The 27,355-nt window shown below is 44.7% G+C and overlaps 1 protein-coding gene and 1 long non-coding RNA gene across 2 annotated transcripts; one reads left to right on the top strand and one right to left on the bottom strand.

Moving 5' to 3' along the window:
* Positions 1-7: 7 nt before the first annotated feature.
* Slc25a4 (solute carrier family 25 member 4) lies at positions 8-4,160 on the bottom strand. Its single transcript, XM_057752790.1, has 4 exons — positions 3,921-4,160; positions 2,124-2,610; positions 1,518-1,658; positions 8-486 (listed from the first exon to the last, which is right to left on the bottom strand). Exons 1-4 carry the CDS (start codon positions 4,029-4,031, stop codon positions 329-331), a joined length of 897 nt encoding a protein of 298 aa, XP_057608773.1. The 5' UTR covers positions 4,032-4,160; the 3' UTR covers positions 8-328.
* Positions 4,098-8,915, top strand: LOC130862943 (uncharacterized). Its single transcript, XR_009055685.1, has 3 exons — positions 4,098-5,724; positions 8,514-8,653; positions 8,884-8,915. It is a non-coding gene; the product is annotated as an uncharacterized LOC130862943 (long non-coding RNA).
* The last annotated feature ends 18,440 nt before the right edge of the window (positions 8,916-27,355 follow it).

Below are 27,355 nucleotides of genomic sequence, written 5' to 3'. Positions count from 1 at the left end.
GATAAAATGTATTGAGTAGTCTTTATTAATGATTCACATTTGGTTACTTTTGTTGTCATTATTAGTTCTTCAGTTAATTAATTGAACAAGTATGATAAGCTATCTTCTGTTTGCTGTGGGAATCTAAATGTAAAATAAATACAAAATACATTTGTGGTTTAATGAATACTCAATGAAGCATTTTTCCGAGGTATTCCTGATGGTCTGGTTTTATCCAAGATCTGTCTTTTTATTTTCTTAAGAATAATAGTCTGTTAAACCACACAATGGATCTGTGAACTTGTGAACCAAGCCCACTGGGAGCCAGTGAACTTGAGTTTTAATTACATTAGACATATTTTTTGATCTCATCATACAATACCAATACAAAAGCACCACCCATGCCTCTCAGTACATTGGACCAGGCACCTTTGAAGAAAGCATTGGCTCCTTCATCTTTTGCAATCTTCCTCCAGCAGTCAAGTGTCCCCGTGTACATAATGTCAGCTGTGGAGACAAATGTGAATAAGGGTTCCTTTCTCCTCAAAGACATCATACACTTTATGGTGTGGGTCCTCAATCCCCAGCCTATGCAATAATCAACGAGACCTCTTCCTTGCAGAACTGTTAGGCTACCTTCTAATATCCCTATTCCTCAAACTCAAGATTAGCGAAGTAAAAACTGGAGCAATCAAACAACCAAGTTACACACTGTCAGACTAAAATTGGAAGGCAATGTGGGGAAGGAGTATACTGCTACACTCTGTGGATGACTTTTTATAGATGGACAAATTAGCTCCGGTCTCAGATTACACTGCCCAAGGTTATGCAAGAAAAATGAAAAGGTGTAACTGTTGGGTTATATAAATTCCCCTCACTTTTGGTGGTTTTGTTCTTTTTTCATGCTTTTACCTATGGAAGCTAAAACTAACAAAGCAGACTACTTCAGGCCACTTCTCATCCAGCTAAAACATCCTCTTTGTCATTCATACTTCCAATAACTACAAGGGAAACACTAATTTTAAGTGAATCCTATGCCCCTGCTTATGCACCCAGGCTGCAGGAAAAAAGGACCTGAGGTCTATGTAATGCTAGATGCCTAGGGCCAACTCTAAATACCTTTTCTATATTCTTACAATCTCTTTAACAAAAAGGAAAAAGAAATCCCTGAAGGGAAGGGAAGGCTAAAGGGGAAATTACAGTCTCGGCTTCCTAAATTCTTCTTTTTTTTTTTAAGATTTATTTATTTATTATGTATACAACATTCCTTCCACGTATGCTTGCATGCCAGAAGAGGACACCAGATCTCATTATAGATGGCTGTGAGCCACCATGTGGTTGCTGGGAATTGAACTCGGGACCTCTGGAAGAGCAGTCAGTGCTCTTAACCTCTGAGCCATCTCTCCAGGCCGGCTTCCTAAATTCTTATTGAGTAATTTTGCCATTCAATTTAGAAATACGAGGCCTGCTGGCACTTAAGAGTGGTCCCCAGGGGCAAAGCCTAAGATTCACATCAGGAGAGTTCATGCCACGCTTACCCCCTTTCCGGCCAGACTGCATCATCATCCTACGACGGACAGTGTCAAACGGATAGGACACCAGCCCTGCAACCGCCGTCACACTCTGGGCAATCATCCAGCTCACGATAATGTGCACATTCTTGGGGTCCGGCAGCATCCCTGTGGGCAGAGCCAAGAAGCACATGGCTTAATCAGGTGTTTTTCTCATCAGCTTGGTAAAAAAGCAGGGAGGGGTAGACAAGGCTCCTGACCCAACTCCACGTGCTACCCTTCCACAAGAACCAGCTCCTCTCCTCCCAAGGAACCCTTACATGCAACCAGGCAGCCAACCAAAGTTGGCTGCTGCCTTCCCTTAATCAGGGAAGCTACAGCTCTGTTGACACGGAGTTCCCTTCTAGTTCAACTAGACAGCTGTGCTGGGACAGCTCTGCATCCTCTGAATAGCTCAAAGCCACAGGAAACATCAGCAGAGGACGGAGAGGTTCCTTTGGCTATTGATTTACCCAAACTATGTCACATCAACTCCTCAGAACTCAGAGACTAACCAAACAAAGGTCTTGGGTCCTACAGAATCCTCTCTCCAAACCCGTCCCAACACCTTCCACTTCGAAGCCCCTCTCTCACCCTTGGCAGTGTCATAGACTCCGAAGTAGGCAGCTCTGTAAATGATGATGCCTTGGACGGAGACACTGAAACCCTGGTAGAGACCCTTCACGCCATCAGACTTGAAGATCTTGCTGAGACAGTCGCCTAGCCCACTGAACTCACGCTGGGCAGATCCCTTGCCCACGTCGGCAGCCAGCCTGGTCCTAGCAAAGTCCAGCGGGTAGACAAAGCAGAGGGAGGTGGCACCAGCTGCCCCGCCGGAAGCCAGGTTACCGGCGAAGTAGCGCCAGAACTGCTTATGCCGATCCACGCCCCCCAGGAAGATCTGCTTGTACTTGTCCTTGAAGGCGAAGTTGAGAGCTTGGGTGGGGAAGTACCGGATCACATTGGCCAGGTTACCCCTCCAGAAGGAGAGAAAGCCCTGCTCCTTCGGGATTCTCACGACACAATCAATGATACCCTTGTACTGTTTCTCTGCACTGATCTGTTTGCTGGCATGCTGGACCTAATTGGGGGTAGGGAAGGGTGGGTGACAGAGGACAGACAGGGTGAAGATAGGGAAGACAGGAGAAAAAAAATATTTGTACTCCTTCAATTTTCTGGTTTTTTTTTTTTTGTTGTTGTTTTTGTTTTTTTCTAAAAAGATAGGATCATCTGATGTAGTCAGGACTAGCCTGGAACTCAAGTCTTGTGTTAGCCTACCAAATGCTCGGATTGCAGATGTATAGATGAACATTACCATCCCCAGGATCCTCCTCAAGAGATAAAAGACAACTTTAATTTTTTTAATGTATCAGGAAATCAAACAGTATCAAGGAAATATCAACAAATGTTAGTTATTTGGCTAAGCTAAAAAACAATCCAAATTCTATTATCAAGGCATCTGAGGGAAAAACTAAAAAAATTTCCCCGCAGGCTTATGGGAAATATAAATGGATAAAGATCGCTCCCTCGGCTCTGCAGTTCTCTCTAATGTCCTTTGAGGAGAGCAGGCCGCTCTGATGATGTGAGCATGCTCGCCAGGCTCTAGAGCCTGAAAATTTTTCAAGCAGATTATCCAGGTAATCGATTACAGCTGTGCCAATCTGTCGCGGCATTTTTTTGTTGCTGATCGTTCAGACTCCCAAATGGCTATTCCCCAGTGAACAACATTTGCCTTTGGTATGGATCAGATGATGACGCCCTTTGATGTCCAGATAGGAAGAAAATGATTTGGGGACAGGATGGCTAAGGCGATCTGAATTTATCCTGAAAATTACTTCAGAATCTCTGCCTCAGAGTCTCCATCCGTGAAATAAGGGCAAAGAATTCGTCTCTTGCAGAGGTAATAAATGATGAATGAAATCAAGGTCGGGCTATAGCGCAGTGCACGCGACACAGTGTGATCTCCAGTCAATGATTAATCTGATGCTTCTATTGTAAAGGGTGGGTGCAGATAAGAAGGTGTAAAGGCTGCAGCCGAAGGGTGAGGCCGGCCTAAGAGGCCTTGGGTGGAATGCCGCTGCAGGACCAAGCTCAGGATCTGGCTCGAGGTAGACCAGCTTCGGGTGGGTTTCCATATATAGACACCCCAACGCGGGTGCCACCCGACACCAGGAATCTGCCACTGACGCCGGACCTGTATCTGCGTAGAGGGCACCTTCCCCTTCGTGTAGGCCCCGGGCTTGGGGCCTAGCACAGATTTGCCGCAGAGTCGCGCGCGCGCGCCCACGCCGCCGCCGCCGCAGCAGCAGCATCCCCGCGCCCCGCCCGCATCCCTGCGCCCCGCCGCACCCGCCCGCATCCTCGCCGCCCGCGCCACCAGCTGTCCCTTACCTGCAGCAGCAGTTTGACCCTCTCGATCGGGGCGACCGCGGTCTTGGAGACGGCGGCGGCGATGCCACCTGCCAGGAAGTCCTTAACGAAGCTCAAAGCCTGATCCCCCATGCTGACAGCGGGGCGCACACAGCCTGCAAGGAGCCGCTCTCTTGCTCTTGCCTACGCCCAGCCAGGCACCGCCACCTCGTCTCCGTCCCTGCGCGACGCTAAGGGGCCGCCCGCCTGACCGCAGCCCTCCTTATATCCCCGGCTCGGCGTCTCGCGAGAGGAGGAGGGACCCCGACAAGCACGCAGCGCGCATTGGCTGGGCAGGTGTCTGGACAGCCCCTCTCCATCCCCCTCCTTTGCAGAGGGCATTGGGGGCGAAGACACTTCCGGGAGCTAGGGCTGGGTTGGGGGGCTGTGCCTGCAGCTTGGGACATTTAAAGGGCAAATTCATGTTATCTGTCCCAGCGAGCCGAGGGAACACCGTGTCTCTGCCGCACGCGGGCCGTTGTATTTATAGCTCAAGAGGGTTTAGCCTGGGGCAGAGCCGGGGACAGAGAGGGGGCCCGGTGCCTCAAGCGAAGCTCTCTTTGACCTCGATCTTGCACGGTTGTGTTCCTGGCCAAGAGATTTCAGACTGCCACCCCTTCCTCCTTGTCAGGGCGTTCCCAGCTAGAGCTCTCTGCCTGGATTTGGTCCTCTGCAGAGCTCTGCGTTCCTGCAAATAAATTATGCTCCTCCCAAATGCATGCTAACATCTTTTTATGCGGCGATTGCCTCATAATGTCGGGCCAGTTCCCGTCTCCGACTTCCCTCCATTCAATCCTTGAACCATTCAATCTGCTAGGAAATATTTATGCAGCCGGCACTCGGCGCCATCAGAAAAAGCGGAAAGGAGGGCCGCTAGGTGGATACTGTTTTGGCAATGAATGTGGATGTGTTAACTCAGCCTGTCGCACGGACACCCGAGCCAGTGGACTCCTAAGAACAAGACTCCCCTTTTATCCTCTCTTATCCATCTCTCAGCTCCCGGAATTCTCCTATAGATCGACCTCGGAAGGGCTTTGAAGGAGCGCTTTGCTCTTAATGGAATCTCAACCATATTCTGGGCAGAATGGTTCCAGTTGACTGGCTGCTGCTTCTTGAGGATCGGAGCCCTCAGCCTGGGAAGGTCAAATCCTTGGCTGTGTGTTTGCCTTTGTAATAGGTAGCTTGAGGTTGGGGAGCCCAGGCTATCTAATTCTGGGAAAGTGATTGCAGTTAATTTTTTAAATATATGGATGTGAAATTTAGTCTCCTTTACCTCTTTTTTAAGGCCGTTCAAATATAACCGTGCAGATTTCCCCATACTGCTGGCCCTTCCTCGAAAATAAGTACAATTTGTTTTTTGAACCCCAAGCCCCTTACTCTGTCTTTTCCCACATTTGCTAATCTTCCTTTGGAGGTTTGACAAAGCTTACTCATCTTTTTAAATGTTTGCTGATCCATGCGACTTCGGGGTAGGTGTTGATTGAGCTGCAGCTTGTGTCACTCAGAGTCTAAAGACTTAGTAGAGCAGAGGTCATTAGCAGGGTATCTGGAGCATAGGTGATGTATTTGCAGTTGGGGCAGGTTAGAATCAGGGGGAAACAAGGTGAACCCGTCAGCACGGTGTCAGAAGCACATAGGTGATGTATTTACTTGCGTTTGGGGCAGGTTGGAATTGGGGGAAATGAGGTAAACCCTATGGGCTAGGACTTGTTACAATGTTGCTGGAGGTCAAAGAAGACAGAGACACAGACAAACACCAGAGGCATCTACGTGTTCCCTTAACTAGGTGAGTAATCATTGTCTACCAGGAAGTGTGGCCTGGAAAGGCAACCCAAGTAGAACCCAGGGCCACCTCCAAGGACCTCACAGTTCCCGGTGTTGGTCAGTTTCACCCAGCCATTTCCATGTACAATTTAATCCACATATTAGTCATAATTTTAATTGTGTATCCTCTGCATTCTGGCCTATCAATATTGAGCAGTAACCGAAGCCATTTTCCTTTCAGTTATGTATTGGAGCTGTTGCTAATTTAATTAATTTATCTATGATATACATATAATTGTTCTGTTTATTAAGGGTGAAAGCAAATTTGTAGCCATTTCTTTTATTAAAAATAGATTTTGTTCATCCAATTTATTCTGAGTATGGTTTTCCCTCCCCTTATCCCAGTTTCTTCCCCATTGCTATCCAGGTCCACACAATTTCCATCTTTCATTAGAAAACAGTCATGTAAGGAATAACATAAAAACACAATAAGAAAAAAAGAAAACAAACAGGAACAGGACAAATAGAAGAAAAAGAGTCAAAGAAAAACCACAAGAAACACATATAGACACAGAAACACACGTTTGCATGCACAGGAATCCCATAAAAACACAAAATCAGAAACTGTAATATGATTGAACTGAAAGTTAAAAAAAAAAAAAAAAGAGGAAGATATGGCTGCTCCTAGGTTTGGTGGAGGAAATGGGTTATTGCAGATAAAAGGGAGAGCATAGCCAGAGGCAGGGACATCTGGGAGAGTCCAGAGTGAATATGACCCTGAGCTGGGCCACGTGGGGAGGGGTGAGGGGAAGTCAGACTAAGAGGTCAGGAGGATAAAGAGTAAAGGAAAAGGGTCAGGTAGCCAAAGTGGCTGGATTATATAGGGAAGGGAAGCTGGGGGAAGGGCGGCCCAACCCTGGGGCCAGAGTTTAAATCAAATCAGACACTGACTAGTTAGTCCCACAAGTTTTGTGCCATTATTGCATTAGCATACCTGGGGGAGTGATCCCCACTGTAGATCAAAGGGTGTAGCTGGGTTGATGTTTACCGTTGGTAGTAGGCAGAGTACTTTCTAGTACCAAGAACACCAATCCTTAGGGGTGAAACTCTAGGTAGGGCACCAGCTCAGTAGAGATGTTGCTTATTGGTACTGTGAAATACAATGTTGCTATTTAAACACTCTTGCAAAACCTTCATTTCTTCTTTGTTTCCTTCTCAAATGATCCCAAATCAGAATGGATACATTGAGTATTTTAAAGATTTTGTAGCTTTTGCTCCGCATTCAACAATTATTCTTGGGCCTCTTTGATGTCTCAGCAAATCAAGGCACCTGCGGCCAAACCTGATGACACGAGTTTGATCCCCAGGCCCAACATGGTGGACGGAGAGAAATGACACCTGAAAGTTGTCCTCTGACCCCCACCACTACCACACACACACACACACACACACACACACACACACTAAATAAAATAAGAACTTATTCTTGAGAAATTGAGCTCATTACTAATATAATGTGGTCTTCTTTCTCACAAATCCTCCTCCAACATTGGCCTAAAACAAACATTTTCAGTTATTAGTGGCATTTCATGAGTTTGTGGTGAAGCTATGTATATGCTATAGATACATTTTAACTTGTCAGAATTTTCCTTTCTTTCTTTCTTTCTTTCTTCCTTTCTTTCTTTCTTTCTTTTTTTATTTGGTGGGGAGCAGATTTTTAGTCTTCTTTGACCACTGGCACAAGAAGAGAGTATTTACTTTAACAATTAAGGCAATAAATATGTTGAATAATTTTTCATTTTGTTTCTCATTTGATTTTTGTTTTATATTGTTCTATCAGTGTTGTTTATTTAGCTAAAAATGAATTATTATAAATATATTACAAAATTATTTATGTTATGTTATTATGATAATATTTTCTAAAAATGGATTATTGACTCTTCATAGGTATACGAGTATGTTTTCTTCTACTTTGGACAAAAACCATTTTCAGTTATTTTTAAGGTGTCTATCACATGTTTGGACCTGATGGTGCACACCTTTAATCCCGACACGTGGACGGTAAAGGCAGGCACGTCTCTGTGAGTTCCAAAGGCCAGCCTGTTCCACCTAGGAAACCCCAGGCCACTCAGGGCTACATGATAAGATTCTATTTTAAAACAAACAGATGAAAACATTATGATAAGGATATATGGGTCCAATTTCACTTTTCTCCATACCATTCTTGGATATCCCAACATCGATTTTTTTTCTAAGATGTATAGTTTTTATGTGTCTCTGTGGATTTCTGTGCACCACATGCATGCAATGCCGAAGGAAAACAGAAGAGGGCGTCAGATCTCCCTGGAGTTATAGCTGGTTGCAAGGGGATTGGAATCTGAGTCCTCTGGCAGAGCAGCCAGGCACTTAACCGCTGAGCCATCTCTGCTACCTCCGACATTAATTATTAAGTCGGTATTTCCTTCACTCTATTATTTGTCATCAGACTAATTCTGGTTTGTCATATACTAAGTTATGCAATGGATTAAAATTAATGAAATTTCTACGATTTATTTCCTTCATTGATGTTCTTTGACCAAACAAAACCAAAACTACAAACACTTAAGAGATAAAAAGTCTTACCAACTAATATGTCTGGGCTTTTTACTATCAGCTGTTTAAGTACTAATACAGCGCTAGAAAAAGTTGAACAAACATTTAAACTGACAATAAGCCCCGTTCGCACGGTTGCATCCAGTTTCATTCATCAGAATTTTTGCTGTTTTCTGAGATATCACGTTTCTCGTTGGCCCTCTGTTTGTCCTGTTACAGAGGAGGAGCGGAGCTGGAATCCTACGCAAGAAGCTTTCCATGGAAACCCAGCCGTGTCCTCCCTGCCGGTGGATTTTCTCAGGAAAGGGAGGCCTCAGATGCCCTCAGCAGCATGAGCAGCCTGTGATCACAAGACTCAGGTATCACTTACACAGGGCAAGAGAGAATGGAGAGGGAAGAACATGTGTCTCCCAGCCTGCCCCAGTGCTCGGTGCTCTGCCAGCGACAGAATGGTGCAAGCATCTTGATAATAGGAAGATGAGCTCTCTTAGCTCACGGTATACTAGGGGCTGGGCGGCGTGATCTGGAGAAGAGACAATGAGGTATTGAACTGACTTCTGGGACTTCTTTTTAATCCACAATTTTACAGAATCAAATCCCCTTTTACCAAATTGGAACCAGAGAACAGGAAACATCCACGGAAAAAAAAGAAAAAAAGAAAAAAAAAGAAAAGAATCTACGAATTTGATGGCAGTGCTAACACAATGCCTGGGAGCCAGTGTGCCTCTCCAGCCACCAGGAAGCAGAACGCTAGAGACAGTCAATTTTAGCATAAAGCAAAGACAATTAAAATATGTAATTATGTACTTATGCATTCGTGCGTGTGCACAAAGGACACGCTTGGGTGACATTCCTCGGGTGCATTGGCCTTTTTTTTCTCTCTCCTGTCACATGGTCTCTCAGTGGCCAAGATGGCCAAGCAGGCTAAACGGGCTTGCAAGTGAGCCCAAGGGATCTCTCTACCTGTCTCTGATTCCCCAGCATTGGATTAAAAGTGGGCCACCTTAATAAAGGGGGGGGGTGGGGTTGGGAATCAAATTCAGGCCATGCTTGCAAGGCAAGCACTTTACAGACTTACTGACTAGACTTTCTCCTCAACAGCCAAATTCTGTTTTGACTCTATAGGACTATGCTTGAGTTACCGAATAAAGACTAAAGGTAGGTCATAGGTCACACTGCTCTAGGCAAAACAGACAAATGAACATCTTTCCCCACCACCGCCAGGCTCTTTCCATGACTCTTATAAATCATATAACAAAGTTTTCTGTAATTATCTACATGTAAAGTCCCCACTTAAGGGCTTCCACATGAAACATACAACTTAGAAATCACGAGCATCTACCAAGATGCTTCAGTTGAAACTACAATAATCATCTTTTTAAATGTTTATTTTTATTTATGTGTCTATGTGATGGAGGAAGGTCATTGGTTAATTAATAAAAAAAACTGCTTGGCCTCATAGGTTAGAGCATAGGTGGGTGGAGTAAACAGAACAGAATGCTGGGAGGAAGAGGAAGTGAGCTCAGATGCAGGGCAGCTCCTCTCAGAGCCAGATGCGATGCAGCCAGCTGCCAGGTCAGACATGCTGAATCTTTCCTGGTAAGTGCACCTAGTGGTGCTACACAGATTATTAGAAATGGGCTAAATTAATACATGAGAAATAGCCAAGAAGAGGCTAGATATAATGGGCCAAGCAGTGTTTAAAAGAATACAGTTTGTGTGTTGTTATTTCAGGGCATAAGCTAGTCAGGCGGCTGGGAGCTGGGTGGCAGGAATGCAACCCGCAGCTCCCACTACATCTATGTGTGTGGCTGCGTGAGTTTATGTGTACCACATGTGTGCAGCAACTAGAGTTACAGACACTTGTAAGCTGCTTTGTGTGGGTCCTGGGAATTGAACTCAGGTCCTCTGGAAGAGCAGTAACTACTTTTAACCGCTGAGTCATCTCACCAGCCCTTATTATTATTATTATTATTATTATTATTATTATTATTAAAATTCAGTAGTTAAAGAAATTGTTCACTCTATGTTGGTCAATTCCCCTGTGAATTCACTTTTGTCATACTCTTCTCCATCAGAATTGAAATGGCATAAATCAGTTCCCATTCCATTCACCCACCTTTTCTTTCTTTCTTTCTGGCTTTTCTCTGTCACTTTGAAGTCTGTCCTGGAACTAGTTGTTGTAGACCAGGCTGGCCTCGAACTCATAGAGATCTGCCTGCCTCTGCCTCCTGAGTTCTGGGATTAAAGGCGTGTGCCACCTTTTCATCTTCCTATCAGTATTATTGACTGCTGCTTCTAGTTCCCAAACACTCCATAGGATGCTGATGGCAGAGCTCAGAAGGCTGTCACTGCTGAGAGAGGAGCCCATAGCAGGGATGGCATCCACCAGTGTTGTCTGCAAGTGTAGTGTACAAGAATCCAAACGAGACTCTGGGTGTGCTCTGGGGTGGGTTACCTTTAATGTGCTACAGTGACAACTTGTGTTTTTGATCTATTTTACTTTTATTTATGTATCTTTGTATGTATATGCCGTGTGTGTGTGTGTGTGTGTGTGTGTGTGTGTGTGTGTGTGTGTGCTTGGAGAACAAAAGAGCAAAAGAGGCAACAGATCCTGGCACTGGAGTCCCAGGAGGTTGTGAAGCACCCACAGCAGACTTGTGGCCCAGGATTGCATCGAATGCAGCCAGCATTGCATGACTCTCCAGTGGTTTGGAGAATAGATTCATTAGAAGGCTTTGCTCCAAGAATTTGTTTTCCTGACACCTTCACCAGGACTGGCTTTGTAGACGGAAAGTGCTAAGTGTCAGCTCTTTGTGTAACCTTCACTTTCTAACTCTTGTGAGGATTGTCTTTAGGGGCTGGAGATGGATCAGCTGTAACGAACACTGACTGTTCTTTCAGAGGTCACAGGTTCAAGTCCCAGCACCCACATGGTAGCTGTAACTCCAATTAAGAAAAAAAAAAGCATTAACCTTTTTCAGGTCTCCTCTGGCACGATTCACACACATGGTGTGCAGGTAAATATGCATGTAGAAACACTCGTGTGTGTACAATAAATTATCTTTGTGTCTTGAGTACCTAAAAAAAAAATTAGTGCTGGGAACCAAATTCAGGTCTTGTGAGAGAGTAGCCAGCTCTTCTGACTACTGATCCCTCTCTGTGCGTCCCTAAATATTTATGTTCTTAGTTTTAAAGTATGTGTGTGTGTGTGTGTGTTGTAGGGGTCAGCATGTTCAAATGTGAGTGCAGGTGCCCTCGGGGACCAGAAGAAGGTGTCAGATACCCCAGAACTGAGGTGTAGGTGATTATGGGCTCCCCGACATAGGTGTTGGAAACACCCAGAGGCAGTACATGCTCTCAACAGCTAAGCCATCTCTCCTGCTCGCACAACTTCTGTATTCAATGTCCTATGAAATGTTTATGGGGGGAAAAGAAAGAAGAAGAAAGATTCTGTTAGAAGAATCTGGAGTATAATTTGTAGCTGGGGTGAAGGAAAGGCAGGGAAGCTCCTAAACCATAGAAACGCTCATGACAGAAAGTGCTCTCAGAAGGCTTTCTGCTTTCCATAGAAACTGAGTCAGGCTGACCATGGATTGCTTGAGGCAAGGAAGCGTGGATGCTATCCAGCCCCAGACATCAATCCATCCTGAGTCAGGCAGACCACACTTCCTCAAGATAGATTTCCAGCTTCCCTTTTTGCTGGATCTCAGGACCATTCCTTTCTCTATCCAAGACAAGTATATTTAGAATTTCCAGCTTCGTTGATCTTACAATGACACCTTTCCTGCAAACATCTTCTGGTTTTGCTGACACTTGTGGCTGAAGCCGGTTAGATCTGACTGGACTGATTTTCCAAGTTCATTTTGAACTGGCTCCTCCAGTATTTAGTGTTTCATACAAAATATTCTATTCTTTTTATTATAAACAAATGTTTAACACATGATATCACAGGTCATTTTTTTTAACCAAAGAACAACAATTTGATCTTGTTTGTGAAGATCCTTAGTATCTTCCCATGATTTCTTTGCTTTGGGAGACATTGTTCTTATAACCAACAAGACATAGTGTATCACTGAAGTGGAAAAAAAAAACCACTCAGAAATCAGAATAGAGTCTATTATTGGCATGATTTTTTTATTAAAAAAGAGAGGGAAAATCCATTTATAAACAATAAACACATCGTAGAATATCAAAGGGAAACCAAAGCTTCTTGTCCACCTGCCCATCCAAAGATTATATAAAGATTTTTCCAGACCTGGATAGAAGGAGAAAAAAATCACGGTGGGGGTCTTTGAGAAAGAAGGGCTCTGTGGTCTGCCCCACTCAAGGGAGGCAGCAAGGCATGAGGGACGAGATGAAATGACTGGCTGATGTTGTGGTTCCAATTTAATGCAGCCCCATGGAGGACGTCCAGGAACAAGAGGAGCTCAGAGGAGTAAAATCTGAGCACCTGCTATGTAGTCTGCTGGTGTGCTGGGCCCTGGGTGGCCCGTTAAGTTTCACCTGCCCCAGCATATTGGCAGAAGCGACAGTGTAACACTTGGTATCCAAGCACACCAGTTGGCCAGAAAAGCCTCATGCCCAGAAGTGAGGAAAGTGTCAGAAGTGACCTTGATGAGACCTGAGGACCTGGCTGCAGGGACAGACAGAGATCCAGACCCCACGTGGTGTGCTCTCTCTGTCTGTCTGTCTGTCTGTCTGTCTGTCTCTCTCTCTCTCTCTCTGTCTCTCTCTCCTAGTGTCAGCACTATAGAAATTCCTGGAATATAAATGTCACCCCATTGGAACATGCAAGAGAAAAAGGCAAGGCAGGTAGTTGGCAGAATGAGATCTCGAATTGAAATTAAGTTGCCTTTCACAGCTGAATTTGAGAACCAATATTCTTTCATGTGGTAGCATTTTCCTGAGGATGAGACAGAGGCAGACACAGAGAATTAGGAGAGGAGTAGTCAGGGCAGCTTTCTCTGGGAAGCTGTAGCTTAGACATTTCTATTAAATGGGTAACGTTCATAAGCACAACCCCAAGCTGCTGTTTTCGTGTATAAACTAATGGTACCCTGAATTTAACAGGTTTTAAACATATTTTCTGAATAAATGTATAGGGGAATATTCTACTTCAACTTCTAGCCTAAAGGTTCTCAACTTTATCTACCTGCAATAAATTGCAATCAGTTTTATTGGTGTGGCGGAGCACTTCTGTAATCTCAACAATCCAGTGGTAACAGCAAGAGGATCAGCAATTTAGGGTCATTCTCAGCTACAGAGCAAGATCCTGGCCAGCCTGGGGTAAATGAGATGCTGTCTCAGTGGGAGAAAAAAATTCTCGGTACTAAAATAGCGACTGGAGCCCACCATAATTTTCATGCTTGTAGAATTTCATCATAAAGACTAGGCGCGTTAAATCAGCAGAAATGGGATTTTTCTATATTCTGTGTCCACCATGTAGTGTCATGGATACTTTTATCAATTTCTCTTTGGCTGTCTTTCACATTTTTCTTACCTCTAAAAAAAGATTTACTGGTTTTTATTTTATGTGAATGAGTGTTTATCTGCACGCGTGTGTACTTTGTATATGCCTGGTGCTCTCAGACATCAGAAGAGGGTCCTGGATCCCTGGAACTGGAGTTACAGATGATTTTGAGCCACCATGTGGGCGCTGGGAGCCGAACCCAGGTCCTCAGCAAGAGTAGTGACTGCTTTTAAGCACCGAGTCATCTGTCCATCGCCTCCTTACACATTCCAAGATTGTGTAAATCTGGAGCCACATGAGATATGAGCTTTTATATGTTTTGGGTGGACTTATCATTTTGTCATTAAGTTGGGTGCCCTTCTTTATTGGCAGCAGTGAAAATTTGTCTTAGTGTTCTTTCCCACCGAACTGGGGGATCAACCCCAGCTTTCCCTTGCTTTGGCTGATCTTTTTCCTCTTGACTCAGCCATTCTGTGTGTTCTCTGTAAACGACAGTCTCCTTTAAAAATGTCTAAGTTGATGTTTCTTCTAAATAATGAGATTGGAATCACTTCCCATGACCACTGATCTATTCTGTCTTTATTTTGACATAATTTGAAGGATGTTAAGGAGGACATGATGACACACATTTTGCATCTCCATTTCTAATGTCTTATGCTTTCTTTGTTTTTATTTTGTTTTGAGACAGGGACTCCTTGTGTACCTCTGGCTGTCCTGGAACTCACTATGTAGACCATCCTGGCCTTGAACTCACAGAGATTCACCTGCCTCTGCCTCCTAAGTGTTGGAATTAAAGGTGTGTGCTACAATGCCTGGCTCCATCTTGTGCTTTCTGTATGTCTTGGAAGGGATGTCCTTGAAGCAATGACTTGTACTATTTACTATGGCTATCTTATGCAAACCACTGTTTCTGAATTACTCAACAAATATAATGAATCTGTGATTATTATTAGTTCCTTAATGTGTGTAAGGTCTTTCTGCATGTCCAGCTGCAGTAAACATCAAATACTAAGAAATTAAAACAACTGTCAAATAATTCGTTACATTATTCATTGTAACCACTAGAGGGAGATCGCATGCAACTGTTCTCAAGGTAATTTTCTGTTTTCAATAAAAGTTAAAAATATTACACAAATATTAAGCATACATTAGAACATGCAAGTACAGCCTACAAAGAGTGAGTAAAAGAGTTAATTCAAAATAAATTGGGGCTGGGATATGGGTCCATGGGTAAAGGCTGTTGCCCGGCAACCCTGACAGTCAGAGTTCCATTATCCCCAGAACCCACCTAAGAGGGGGAGGAGACCAGACATTACAAAGTTTTCCTCTGACTTCCATGTGTATGCCATGCCATATTTTGTCCCTCCCCAGAACACATGCATGTGTGCATGTGAACACACACACACATCTACCACCACCATCATAATTAGAAAAGTGAAAGTGTGGAGCATATACCCCATAAGCAATGCATTTCGAATGTGAAGGTGTAAATAGACTGAAAGTGGAAAAAACAGAAGAAGACACAGCAGAAATTTAAAATCTAGTATCATGGATAAAGAAGATCATTTTATAAGGCAAAGCTGACTTAAGAGACTATAACAATTATAAACATTATACATTTATAACAATCATAAACATTATGCATTTAAATACAGAATCCCAAGGTGTGTGAAATATGAGGCTGGGCCTGCAGAACAGCTCAGTTGGTAGTGTTTGCTGGCCATGTATGAGCTGGATTCAGTCTCTAGCACTGAGTGGTTCAGGGGTCTGTAATTCCAGCCTTCAAAAGGTAGAGCCAGGAGGACCAGAATTTCAAGGTCAATCTTATCTACATAATTATAATTGTATATTGAGTTTGTTGCCAGCCTGGGTTATACGAGACCTCTCCCATCTCTGTATCTATAGAGAGATAAGTTGCATGTGTGTGATAGTTCAGGATGAATATATTTCTCAGGATAAATAAACAAACCAATCATTAGAGATTTAAAGATCTCTATCCTGGTTTCAAAAGGCTACCGTCTTAGTGTTTTTCTGTTGCTGTGATGAGATACCATAACCAAGGTGATTTGTAGAAGAATCAGTTTACTACAGTTTCAGAGAGTGAGGCCACCACCATCAAGGCAGGGAACCTGACAACAGGTAGCCAGGCATGGCACTGGAACAGTAGCTGAGAGTTCACATCCTTATCTGCAAGGAGAAAGCAGAGAGAGAGAGAGAGAGAGAGAGAGAGAGAGAGAGAGAGAGAGCGCTAACTGGGGATGGTGTGGACTTTTGAAATCTTAAAGTCCACCCCTAGCCACATACCTTCTTCTCCAAGAAGCCACACCCCCTAATCTTTCCCAAACAGTTCCACCAACTGGGAACCAAGTATTAAAACATATAGGCCTACGGGACCATTCTCAATCAAATACCACATTCCATTCCCCACACCCTCATAGGCTTGTGGGCATATCATAATGCAAAATGCATTTAATCCAACTTCAAAAGTCCCCATAGTCTTTCATAGTCTCAAATCAATGTAAAGGCCCAAGATCCCAAGTTTCTTCTGAGACTTAAGGCAATCTCTTAACTGTATACCCTGGAAAGTCAGAAAGCAAATTACACACTCCCAACACACAGTGGCACAGACTATACATCACTATTCCAAAAGGGAGGAATGGGGCATAGTGAGGAGATACTGGACCAAAGCAAGACCGAAACCCAGCAGGCCAAAGTCCAAATCCTATAGTCCTATTTCTCATAGTAAAGGGCTTAGAAGGCTCTGCCCTTCAGTTTTGCTCATCACAACACACTTCTCCCCCTTGGGATGGTTCTACTCTCTGACTGCAGCTCTCCTTGAAAGATATCCCATGGCTTGGACACTTCTAATACCTTGGAGTCTCACCGGGCTTCACTGTCCACCCTGGCTACATAGTGAGTTCCTGGCCAGCTTGGATAATGAACAATGAAAAATAAAAAACACATAAAAACAAAGTGAAAAAATAGCAGACATAGTCATGAAAATAAACACTTCTCTGAGGCCAGTCAAACTGACTGACAGCCAGAAAGTTGATAAAGGAGGAGAGAAGAAATATGGAGAGAAGGCGGCGCCACTGGTCTACAAACGCTCTAGGAAAATAAAGGAGATTACAAAGCAGCTCCTGCCAATCAAACATATACAGAAAGAACAGCTCCATGAAAGGACTATTGAAGCTCATCCAGGAAGAAGCAGGCAGTGTGGCAACGTGGATATATCTGCCACAAACTGAACTTGTAGTTCAAGACATTCCTATGAAGAAACACGGGGCCTAGATGTGTCCCTCGGGAATTCTATCACACATTTTCTAAGTAATTGGTTCTATACAAAGTCTTTCTAAATGTCAGAGGGGATGTGTCCATGTAAAATACTCACGGTACTTTGAAATAAAAAAAAATAGCTCTTTCTGAGTCAAATATGAGTGACCACCGTCCAAGAACACAGATTATTTCCCTATTTTATATGGTATGTTTACCATAGAAAGGACTACATGATACAAGACTTTTTCTTTTCCTGACGTGAACTCTGTGAGGTGTGTGTGTGTGTGTATACGTGAGTGCAGAAGCCAGGAGAGTGGAAGGACAGGAGGAAATAGATTTGTTTTAAAATCCCAGAGTGAGACAAACAGCAAACAGCTTAGAGAAGCCCGGGGGTTGGGGGGGGGGGGTGGACGAGGGAGCAGGCGGGAGCACGCATCTAGAACTGTGTGGACTATGGAGCCTTGTTTGCTTTACGTTAAGGGCATTTGAGTAATTGACTTTAATCGCAAGGACCCATTAGAAGTCCATACCAATTGTGGGACTCAAGCCTGTGGCAATGGTTCCACCACACAGGGCTCTTGAGTCAAAATGGGGGTGCATGAGAAATGAGTGGGGACATCTCCGAACACCCAGATCTCATCTCAGCTAAGCCTGTCTTAGCCGTGTGGATCCGGCAAGGCTGCGACTTCAACGGAAAGCCCAAAAAAAATGAATGGGTCCCCTAACCCAACTGGCCATGTACTTCAAAAGGGGAACTCACTGAGTTGAAGCCGACGTTAGGCTGGTGGAGAGAGTGTGAGAAGGTCATTTTCCAGTCTGCAGCACTGAGCCCGTGGGAAAATCAGACTCCCTCGGTGGGAGACCTCAATATATTAGGAATAATCTAATAATCTCTGCCAATGCAAATAATTCCAATCAGACCAAATTAGATCAAATAAAATGTTCATGTTTAATCAGTGCAGTGACTGGTAAAGCATGGTGAGGGGTAGAGAGCAGGGAGCCCCGCAAAACCCAGATACCACGTGTGTGTGTGCGCGCGCACACGCTCTCTGGGCGGCAGCCTAAATAGCCTGTGGGAGTGGTCCTGACCCTGCCTGGGGAGGGGTCGATGTTTGGTGGGCTTTTCTGGAGGTGGAGCTCGGACCAAGGCAACTCCCAGGGGGAGGGGCCTCTAAAGATGGATACCGGGTATTACATTGAACATTAGTAAACTAATGGGGACTGGAGAGTTGGCTCAGCAGTTAAGAGCACTGACTGCTCTTCCAGGGGACTTGTGTTCAATTCCCAGCACCCACATGGCAGCTCAGAGCTGTCTGTGACTCCAGTTCCAGGGGATCTGACACCTTCACACCAATGCACACAAAATAAAGTTAAATAAATTATAAAAAGGAACTAATCAGTGTAACTAATCATGTTAACAAGCAATCACAGCGATCACAGAAAAAGCCTTTGACAAGTCCAGTATTTTATCTGTGTATGTGTGTGTGTGTGTACACACTCACAAGTCTGTGTCACATCACAAGTATGAAGGTCAAAGGGCATCTTTCAGGAAGTGGCTGGTGGTTCTCTCCTTTCACTACAGGAGGCCCCGGGGTTGAACTCAGCTTCTCAAGATTGTAGCCAAGAGATTTTACCTGCTGAGCTACCCTACCCTGCCAGCCCCCAGGTATCTTTATAATGCTAAAAAAATTCTTATCTAGAAATAAAATGGTAACCCTCATCTAGATAAAGGGTATTTCATAGCTAACATTGAGCTGAACAGAAAAGACTAAATGATTTTGCCTAAGACCTGGAGCAAATGCTTTTCATTCTGATGTTATGCTTCTAGACAAAGCAATGAGGTGAGGAAAAGACACGTAAATTAGGAAGGTTTAAAAAAAAAAAGATTAAATAAAGGAACAAATTTCTTCAGGCCATTTTTGTTTGTTTGTTTTTCTTTTTCTGGTAGAAATTGACAAGTCGCTCATACAATTCACATAGAAAAGGAACATGGAATAATGCTCACATCTTTGGAAAAGCAGAACTTAGTCATGGAGCTAACGAACACGGGTTGCTTTCAAATCATTCTAAAGCTACAGCACTCAAAATCGAGTGGGACCAAAAATAGAGCCACAGACTCCCGGAAGAGAGACCCCCACACTCATGTACACAGCAGATTCGACAATGGTTCAGAGTAATTCACTGGAGATGAGATGAGATATTCAGGAGACCATGGGCTCTGGTTACTTACTTAAGCAAACAACTTTGTTCTGAATTTTACACCATCCAAAAATTAATTTTTATTATATTTTATTATAAAAACATAGACAAATATAAAACCCAAACTGTAAAACTTCTGGAAGCAAACACGGAAGGCCTTTATGACCTTGGATTAGTGAGGATATGGCACCACACCCAGAACACACCCGGGAACGCCAACACCGAAAACCTGATCACCGCGTACTGGCAAGGCTTAGAAGTTAAAGCCTTCACACAGTGATGGTGGAAATGTAAAATGGTACCTGCATTTTGAAAAGCTATTTGATAGTAACTGCTAAGCCCAGCCGTCCCTTTGAATTCCTGAGAGAAAACCCGTTTGATTTGCTTAATATAGAATTGGGATACGTTAAACTTAACTGCTAAGTTTTCTTTCCTTCCTAAGGCCATTTCTGGAGTCCCTGAAGTATTGGGAGGTACACAGGCCACAAATACCATTGAGTGGGGGCGCGGGGTTTCAGTGCCTGGAAGGCCAGTCTGGCTCCTGCAGCCCCTGTTCTCCTGGAACTTTCATGGGAAACTCAGCCCCTGGCCGGTGCCCGGCGGGGTGGGGGGTGGATCTGGAAGGGCATGGCAGGAAGCCAAGGTCCACATCACTCTTCCTCCTCCACGGGGCGTTTCCAGGGTTTCAGGAGATGCTGGGCATTATTCCTTTCGCCAGTGGCAATGCTCATGACCTAGTGCCTGGGACCTCCAGCTCCTGAGAAACCCCAAAGGAGACTTTAAGGGACGGCTGTGGAGATTTTACCACACAGGTGACTGGTCTGATCTACTGACCCGATGGGAGCCCAGGGGAGACTGAGAAGCTCTGGTTATGATTAGAATTGAGCGGCGTTCCCCTTCAATCTCATCCACCCCTTCTCACCCTGCAGCTCCAGCTGGGCTCCCTCGGCCCCTGGAAGGGAAGAGCTGAACAAGCAGAAAAATGGTAACCCTGTAGACGCCTTGCCCTGGCTTCAGGCGTGAACTAAGATTGTTCCAGAACGCCCCACCCTCCCGCACCCACTACCTGGACACAGCTATTGCCCTCCACCGGAGGCTCTGTAGAGAGACCCAGGTCAAACTTGGGGGAGGGGAAGGGAAAGGAGTTGGGGAGGGAGGAGGAGTGAGAGAAGATGGCGGGGAAGGGAGAAGAGAGAGACCAAACTATTTCCGCAAATTAAAAACATCTTCCGCTTTCTCCACATAGGCGCGTGCTGAACCACAGGTGCATGGACGTGGTGTTATTTCAAGGACTTTGGCTGTCACAGCTCCCGGCTTCCTGTAGGACCCTCTCCCTTTGTTCCCACCATTCCATAGCTGCTTCCTCCTGTCAGCATTCTGGGCCGGAGAGGTTTAAAGGCACTTCCTTGGTCTTTCTTTCACTCTTGGAAGCTGGGTAGAAGATTTTCACCCACTTCATGAAAACAGTAAAGAGTAATGAGGAAATAGAACCAGTACAGGAAGTCCAAAGCTAGGTTTCTCTCCCTCCCTCCCTCCCTCCCTCCCTCCCTCCCTCCCTCCCTCCCTCCCTCCCTCCCTTCCTTTCTTTCTTCCCTTCTTTTTTTGTTTTTTGTTTTGTCTTGTTTTGCAAGATGGTTTCTCTGTGTAACAGTTCTGGCTGTGCTGGAACTCTCTCTGTAGAACAAGCTGGCCTCAAACTCACAGAGATCTGCCTGCCTCTGCCTCCCGAGTGCTGGGATTAAAGGCGTGTGCCACCACCGCCTGGCCCCTCATAACTGTAGTTTTGCTGCTGCTATGAATCAGAATGTAAATTTTTTTTTCTGGTTTTTTTCGAGACAGGGTTCTCTGTAGCTACGGAGCCTGTCCTGGAACTAGCTCTTGTAGAGCAGGCTGGCCTCGAACTCACAAAGATCCACCTGCCTCTGCCTCCCAAGTGCTGGGATTAAAGGCGTGTACCACCACTGCTCGGCCTTGTAAATATTTTTGAAAATAGAGATTTGCCATAGTGGTCAAAACCTACCGGTTCAGAAGCACTGCTCTGGGGAGCTCTGAGTCTCCTTAATAAGCGTTCATTGCCCACCTGTGTCTGCTCTAACATCTCCATGACTCTCATGTGGACTCTCTGAGATGTACGAACAGGCCTCAACTTTCCCCAGCCCCGCCGATGTCAGCAGTCAGCAGCTGAAGCCTAAGCAAAGATTTCCCCACTTCTCCGCAGCCGGGCGTGTTTGACAAGAACCTTGATGTGTGCATTTCTTTTGTTTTGTAACTCTAAGGTCTCAGGAAACCATTTCTGCACTGGAACATGGTCTTTGTTCTTGACTCAGTCTTGAGTTGGTGGGAGTCCTGAGTGGGAGAAATGAGAGGAAGTCTTATGTAGCCCAGGCTGGTCTCAGTCACTCTATGTAGCCAAGGATGACCCTGAACTTCTGCTCTTCCTTCCTCTGCTTTTGGGGTGCTGGGCTTGCAGGCATATACCACTATATTTAGCTTACATGGTACTAAGGGTCCAACCCAGGGCTGCACGCTTGCTCGGTAAGCATTCTACCAACAGAGCTACATCCCCAGCCCACAGGATTCTTAAGAAGAAATGTATAGGCCCAAGCAAGATTTATGTGGAACACTGGTAAAGTAGCAGGTACAGCTGGGATTAATTATTTGGATTTGCTGAGAAACTTCCAGGAAGGCAATGATGAAAGGGCCAGGGGCAAATCCTTACATACTCACGCTCTGCTCCTCTGGGTTGGCCATTGACATTCTTATAGGTTTCAGAGCCCCTGCAGCGTGCCCAACAAGCTGGGCTCCTTGGATGCCTCCTCTCTGGGCTGCTCTCCCTGAGGACCCTACATCAACACACAGCAAGAGGCTGAGCCTCAGGTGTCCATCATAGGTGGTCTTCGGGAGAGTAGGTGACCCAGGAATGGAGCTACCCTGTGCTGGTAAGTTAGCATCATTAATGAAACTATTTTTTTAAGAACCATCCCGCCTTCTCTAGTGGAGAGAGGTTACCCCAGTGCACGGAGGCTCAGAGTACCAGCGTGGTGTGACTCACATCCCCCGAATAACTTCAGCAGCTCCTCAAGTGCCAGGCTCTATTTTTAGCTCCAGCCTTCTGGAGCATTTGACCTTTTGCCTAGATAGGGGACCTTACTTTGGACTGTAAACTCAAGCCTGCCCTGTCCATGATACACAGGGATGTATATTAAATTGTTCTCACTTTGGGACACTTGCAATGCAGAGGGGTTATTTAGGATGGAGAAAAATTGCTCATGGACAAACACATACGTGTGCACTCATGTGCGTTCGAGCACGCATACACACAAAATATTGGTAACATTACTTTCCATGTCTCTGAATTATGACTTTTGCTTTTTATCTCTTCTGCCATCTACTGTAAGAAGTTGGTATGACCGTTTCTAAAAATATTTTTAAACTCGGGGCAAGTATCTTTTTTTTTTTTTTTTGGTTTTTCGAGACAGGGTTTCTCTGTGGTTTTGGAGCCTGTCCTGGAATTAGCTCTTGTAGACCGGGCTGGTCACAGAGATCTGCCTGCCTCTGCCTCCCAAGTGCTGGGATTAAAGGCGTGCGCCACCACCGCCCGGCTAAGTATCTTCTTACTTAAATATTAATCTCACTCATTTCAGAATAGCAAAAAAAACTTGCAAGTATTCTTCAGAAATAAAACTATTTTAAATAAAATGAAATGTCATGCAGTCATTAAAAATCATTACCAATAAGTGTATTTTCTTAATGAAATTGTTTTGCACTGTGTTTACTGTTGCTATAACTGAGCACTTGAGACTGGGTCATTTATCGGGATGAATTTATTTCCTTCCATTCTAGAAGCTGAAATCTCCACGGTCCTAGCTGGTAACAGCACAGGCTGTTGTACGGTGAGGGACTCATGAGGATGGGTTAAGCATTTATGACTGACAGGTGCCAATATCTTGTCATAGTGAAACATCCCTCGGTTGCTCACCTCCAGCTGGTCCAGGGAGAGGTTGGTTTTTAGAACGAGACTAGGCTGCTGCTAATGTTCACTACTACAGAATTACTTTTGTGTAGGAAGAAGCCTGCCTTTCCCACCTGTACCTCAGTGCATAGGATTCAGGACTATGTCCTGGTCACTCGCCTCCTTCTCTAGAACCTTTGCATTTCCCCAGTGTCAGTGATGAGGCTAGTCCACTCATGAGTCAGAGCCTTACAGCTCCTTCGTCTTCCAAAGATTGCCACCCCAGCTGCCATTAACAACTAGTGAAAAGGTGTAGCGCAACGGCTGCTCTACACACCACGCTACAGTTCACGAGCTGGGCAAGAGCCTGAAGATTGAAACACACACATACACACAGAGACAGAGACAAGGGTCATCCTTGAAACAAGAATGCCAAGAATGCCCCCTTTATTGCGATCCAGGGCAGCTTTTATAGGCTCCCCTTGACCGAAGGACACGCCCTAACTCTCAGCTGCAAGCCCACTAGAAATCACTCCCCTGCCATCAGGAACTCCTGAGGGTCTCGTGCTCAGAGCAGCTGCAAACACAGGAAAACAAATTGTTTACTCTGGCAGGTGGGGGTGGGGGTGCGTCACAGGAAATTCAGGGTCTGGGGGTCCACAGTCCCCAACAAAAAGGCAGGAGTCTAAACCAGGACACCTGTGTGTCTTTGTCTATGCCCGGTTCCTGTCCGTGCTGCAGCAGCTGTCCACATGTTCTCCTTCACCAGGAATGCCCCCTTCAGTCAACTCTATACTGAAGCTGGGGGAGGGGGGGGTCTTCCTACTTTAGACTATGGATATTTAAAGGTTTGTTTATTTAGTGTTTCAGGCGTCTGTGCCCAAGTGTGTGTCTGTGCACCACGTGTGTACAGGTGCCGTAGAAGGCAGAAAGGGGCATCTGACTCCCTGGAACTGAAGTTACCGGCTGTGGTTAACCACCTTCTGTGGGTGCGGGGAACTTAATCTTGTTCCTCTGTGAGAGCAAGTGCTCTCAACCATGGAGTCATCTCTCCAGCCCCTGCATGTGAGCCAATCTGCTCCAGTCTTATGGTCCACCATGACCTGTTGCCTTCTGGAAACGTTCAGGAGCAGCGACACAGATTCCGGAGCCCTCGTAGTGCCCATCCCCCACACCGTGACTCTCCTGGGCACTTCACCTCTGCTATCCTCTTCTTCCTGCTCACCCTCACCTGCATCCCTGAACCTTCCTCCCCCAAGTTGCTCTTGTCACTGCAACTGCAAAGTAACTAAGTCAGTGGTTCTATGTTTTCATCATTTAAATGGCTCGTCTCACTTCTGTGTCTTAGAAATATCCTCAGGCATGCCCACAGCTCCAGCGTCACCCCTGTGCTGATGACGCTCATTGGTATGCGTCCGGCTCAGACTTCTTTTTCTTTAGATCCATATTCATGCACTACAAGCTCTATATTAGTTACTGTGATCAAAACTTTCTCTACCTCCTGTCCCACCTGCCTCTTGGTTTGAGTCCAAAGCAGCAAGCTAAGAGCTCCCCCACCGCCCGGTTCTCCACTCACACTCCCCATATCACTCAGTAAGCCACCAGAGTAATATAAAAACTTTATCACTGGGCGGATCTCTGTGAGTTCAAGGCCAGCCTTGTCTACAGAGTGAGTTCCAGGATAGACTCCAAAGCTAAACAGAGATACCCTGTCTCGAAAAACCCAAACCAACCAAACAAAACAAAAACAAAAACCATTCTATTGTCTCTTTCTTCTCCTTTTAATTCCACACTCTTTTGACTTGTCTAGATGACAAACATACCCTCTGAGTTGGCCACTCTGTGTCTGGTCTGCCTTCTTCCACCATGGACATCGTACACTGTTGAATAGTATGATCCTTCTAAACTGTAAGTGTGACCACAATCATTTTCCTGGTCAAAATTTGTAACACTCCATTGACTTAAGAATACCTTTTCAAATATTTATTTGTTTTGTTTGTTTGGGTGTTTTGCTTGCATGTGTGTGTCTGGTGCCCTGGGAGGTCAGAAGGAAGTGTCAAATCTCCTGGAATTGGAGTCGTGGGTTGGGAGCCACCATGTGGGTAGTATTGGCAATCAAACCTGGGTTCTCTTCACAAGAAACATATGTTCCTAACTGCTGAGTCATATCTCCAGCCCCAACTTAAGAACAAATTCAGTGACTTATAGCTTAGTATGCCAGGCCTTGCCTCTTTCTCTCTCTCTTTCCCTCCCTTCCTCTCTTCTCCTTCTTCCTCCTTTCCTGCCTCCCTCTCTCCCCATCTTCCTCCCCCCATTATTTCATCCTTCCTCCACCACCTTTCTTTCTTATACATAACTTATGGAAGCCTTTTCTCTCCTTCAATCACGTGGGTTCTAGGAACTGAATTCAAAACCTTAGCATGAATTAGTCGATGGCTGCAAACATGTCTATTTGCTTTTGAAACTGAACTACACTCTAAAAGTTTGATTACAGGTTATATTCTTATGCACACACCATTGTTTTGTATTTTAAAAAATCAGGTTTTAAAGCATCACCTATAATAATGGAAGTGGAAAAATACCCTTCATGGTCTTAAAAGAGATTTCATTGAATTATGGCATTTGCCTTTAAAAAGGTCAAGTTTCCAACCACTGGAAAAATGGATACAAGCCACTGTACGTGTTTTTTATCCCAAGACATGAAATTACATATCTCATGTTGCTTTCCTGGGTTTTGTAACGAGAAGAATTAGCCCTGTCTCTGTGGTAACCAGAGTTGGAATTGAACCCATAATTTATTTTAATTTGATCTTCTCTCACTAGGCAATTTTCAAGGAAGCATCAAGGTAAATATTCTGGTTTTGTCCTTTTTTAAAAAAATATTTACTTTTATCTTATGGGTATATGTTTCTTTACATGTGTGTGCAGGATCTGAGGAGGTCAGAAGAGAAAGTTGGATGCCCTGGACTTGGAGTTGCAGGCAGGTGTGAGCTGCCTCGTATGGGTGCTGCTAACTGAGCCAGCTCCTCTAGAAGAACAAGCGCCTCCTAACTGCCGAGCTGTTTCTCCAGCCTCTCTACTCCAGCTTCATTTTATCTTTTGTTTCTACATTGGTTTCTCACTCCTCTTTGGGGAATTACAAAACCAGTCATTGTTGACAGTGTCAGAGACATTGAAAATCTTTTGGTACAGAGACATAATACTGATACATAACTTTAATTAACACTTCCATTAAAGTGATGGAAAGTTCTGGAACCAATCAAAGTGTGGTGTGTATGCTTGCAATAACACTGACAGGTTTTAGTTCTGAGGGCTGGTCAGGTGGACTTATCTCTACTTTGTAGAAGGCATGGGTCCAGTCTCATGCTTGGCTGAAGGAACCTTGAGCAGGGTGGACCTTGGGGCTTGGGATTGGTCTCTAACACCACAAAGTCACGGCTGCCTTGGCTATAAGCACAAGCTGGAAACTACCGGCCAAGTGTACACCTTTAGCCCAAGCTCACCATGCACTGGGTCAAGTTTATTCCTAGGACCACATCTGTCTAGCAACAGAGACTTTATCGAGCTGTATACCAGCTACAAGTAACTTGTTTCCAGAACTTTTAAGTGAAGATATTTAATGTTTACAGGAAACAAGTGAAGGTCAGGAAGCTGCATTTTGGAAAAATCTCTCCCTCTGCCTATTCAAGTTATCAAAAACATAGCAGTAAAAAACATGAATGCTGAAATTATTCACCCACAAAACAGGAATATTTCTGAAAGCTTATCTTGTAACTTGAAGCAAATGTTTAATGATTTGGGGGAAGTTAGAAGCACAGTTAGTGGAATTGTTATGACAAGCCCCCCTCCCCCTCCCGTCCTCCTTCCTTCTCAGTTGGGCAGAAACACTGGCAAGAGAAAACTTCCCCAGTCAACAAGAACAGCCATTGAGCAGGTAATATGAATTTGCATATATGATTTTTTTCAGTTGAGTACAACGAATATGGAATCTTTGATGGTGTCATGTTTTTGAAGTCCACATACGTAGAACCAAACTTCTCTCTCCCCACATAAAAGAACATAAAATGGTTGTTTAAAATGTCTGCTTGCTAAAAGGTCACCTTAAGAATTACTAAAATCAGGAGCTGGGGAATTGGCTTGGTGGTTAAGCACACTTGGTGC

The sequence above is a fragment of the Chionomys nivalis genome, chromosome 20, assembly GCF_950005125.1.
Source record: "Chionomys nivalis chromosome 20, mChiNiv1.1, whole genome shotgun sequence".
Taxonomy (NCBI): Eukaryota; Metazoa; Chordata; class Mammalia; order Rodentia; family Cricetidae; genus Chionomys; species Chionomys nivalis.
This window is presented reverse-complemented; position numbering and strand designations above follow the sequence as displayed.

Bases quoted from the DNA above. Each gene is read 5' to 3' on its own strand.
- Slc25a4 (XM_057752790.1), bottom strand. From the start codon at position 4,031: ATGGGGGATCAGGCTTTGAGCTTCGTTAAGGACTTCCTGGCAGGTGGC. The intron at 1,659-2,123 runs GTGAGAGAGGGG...CTCTGCCCACAG, and splicing joins AGTCTATGACACTGCCAAGG to GGATGCTGCCGGACCCCAAG. The intron at 487-1,517 runs GTAAGCGTGGCA...TTGTCTCCACAG, and splicing joins GCAGTCTGGCCGGAAAGGGG to CTGACATTATGTACACGGGG.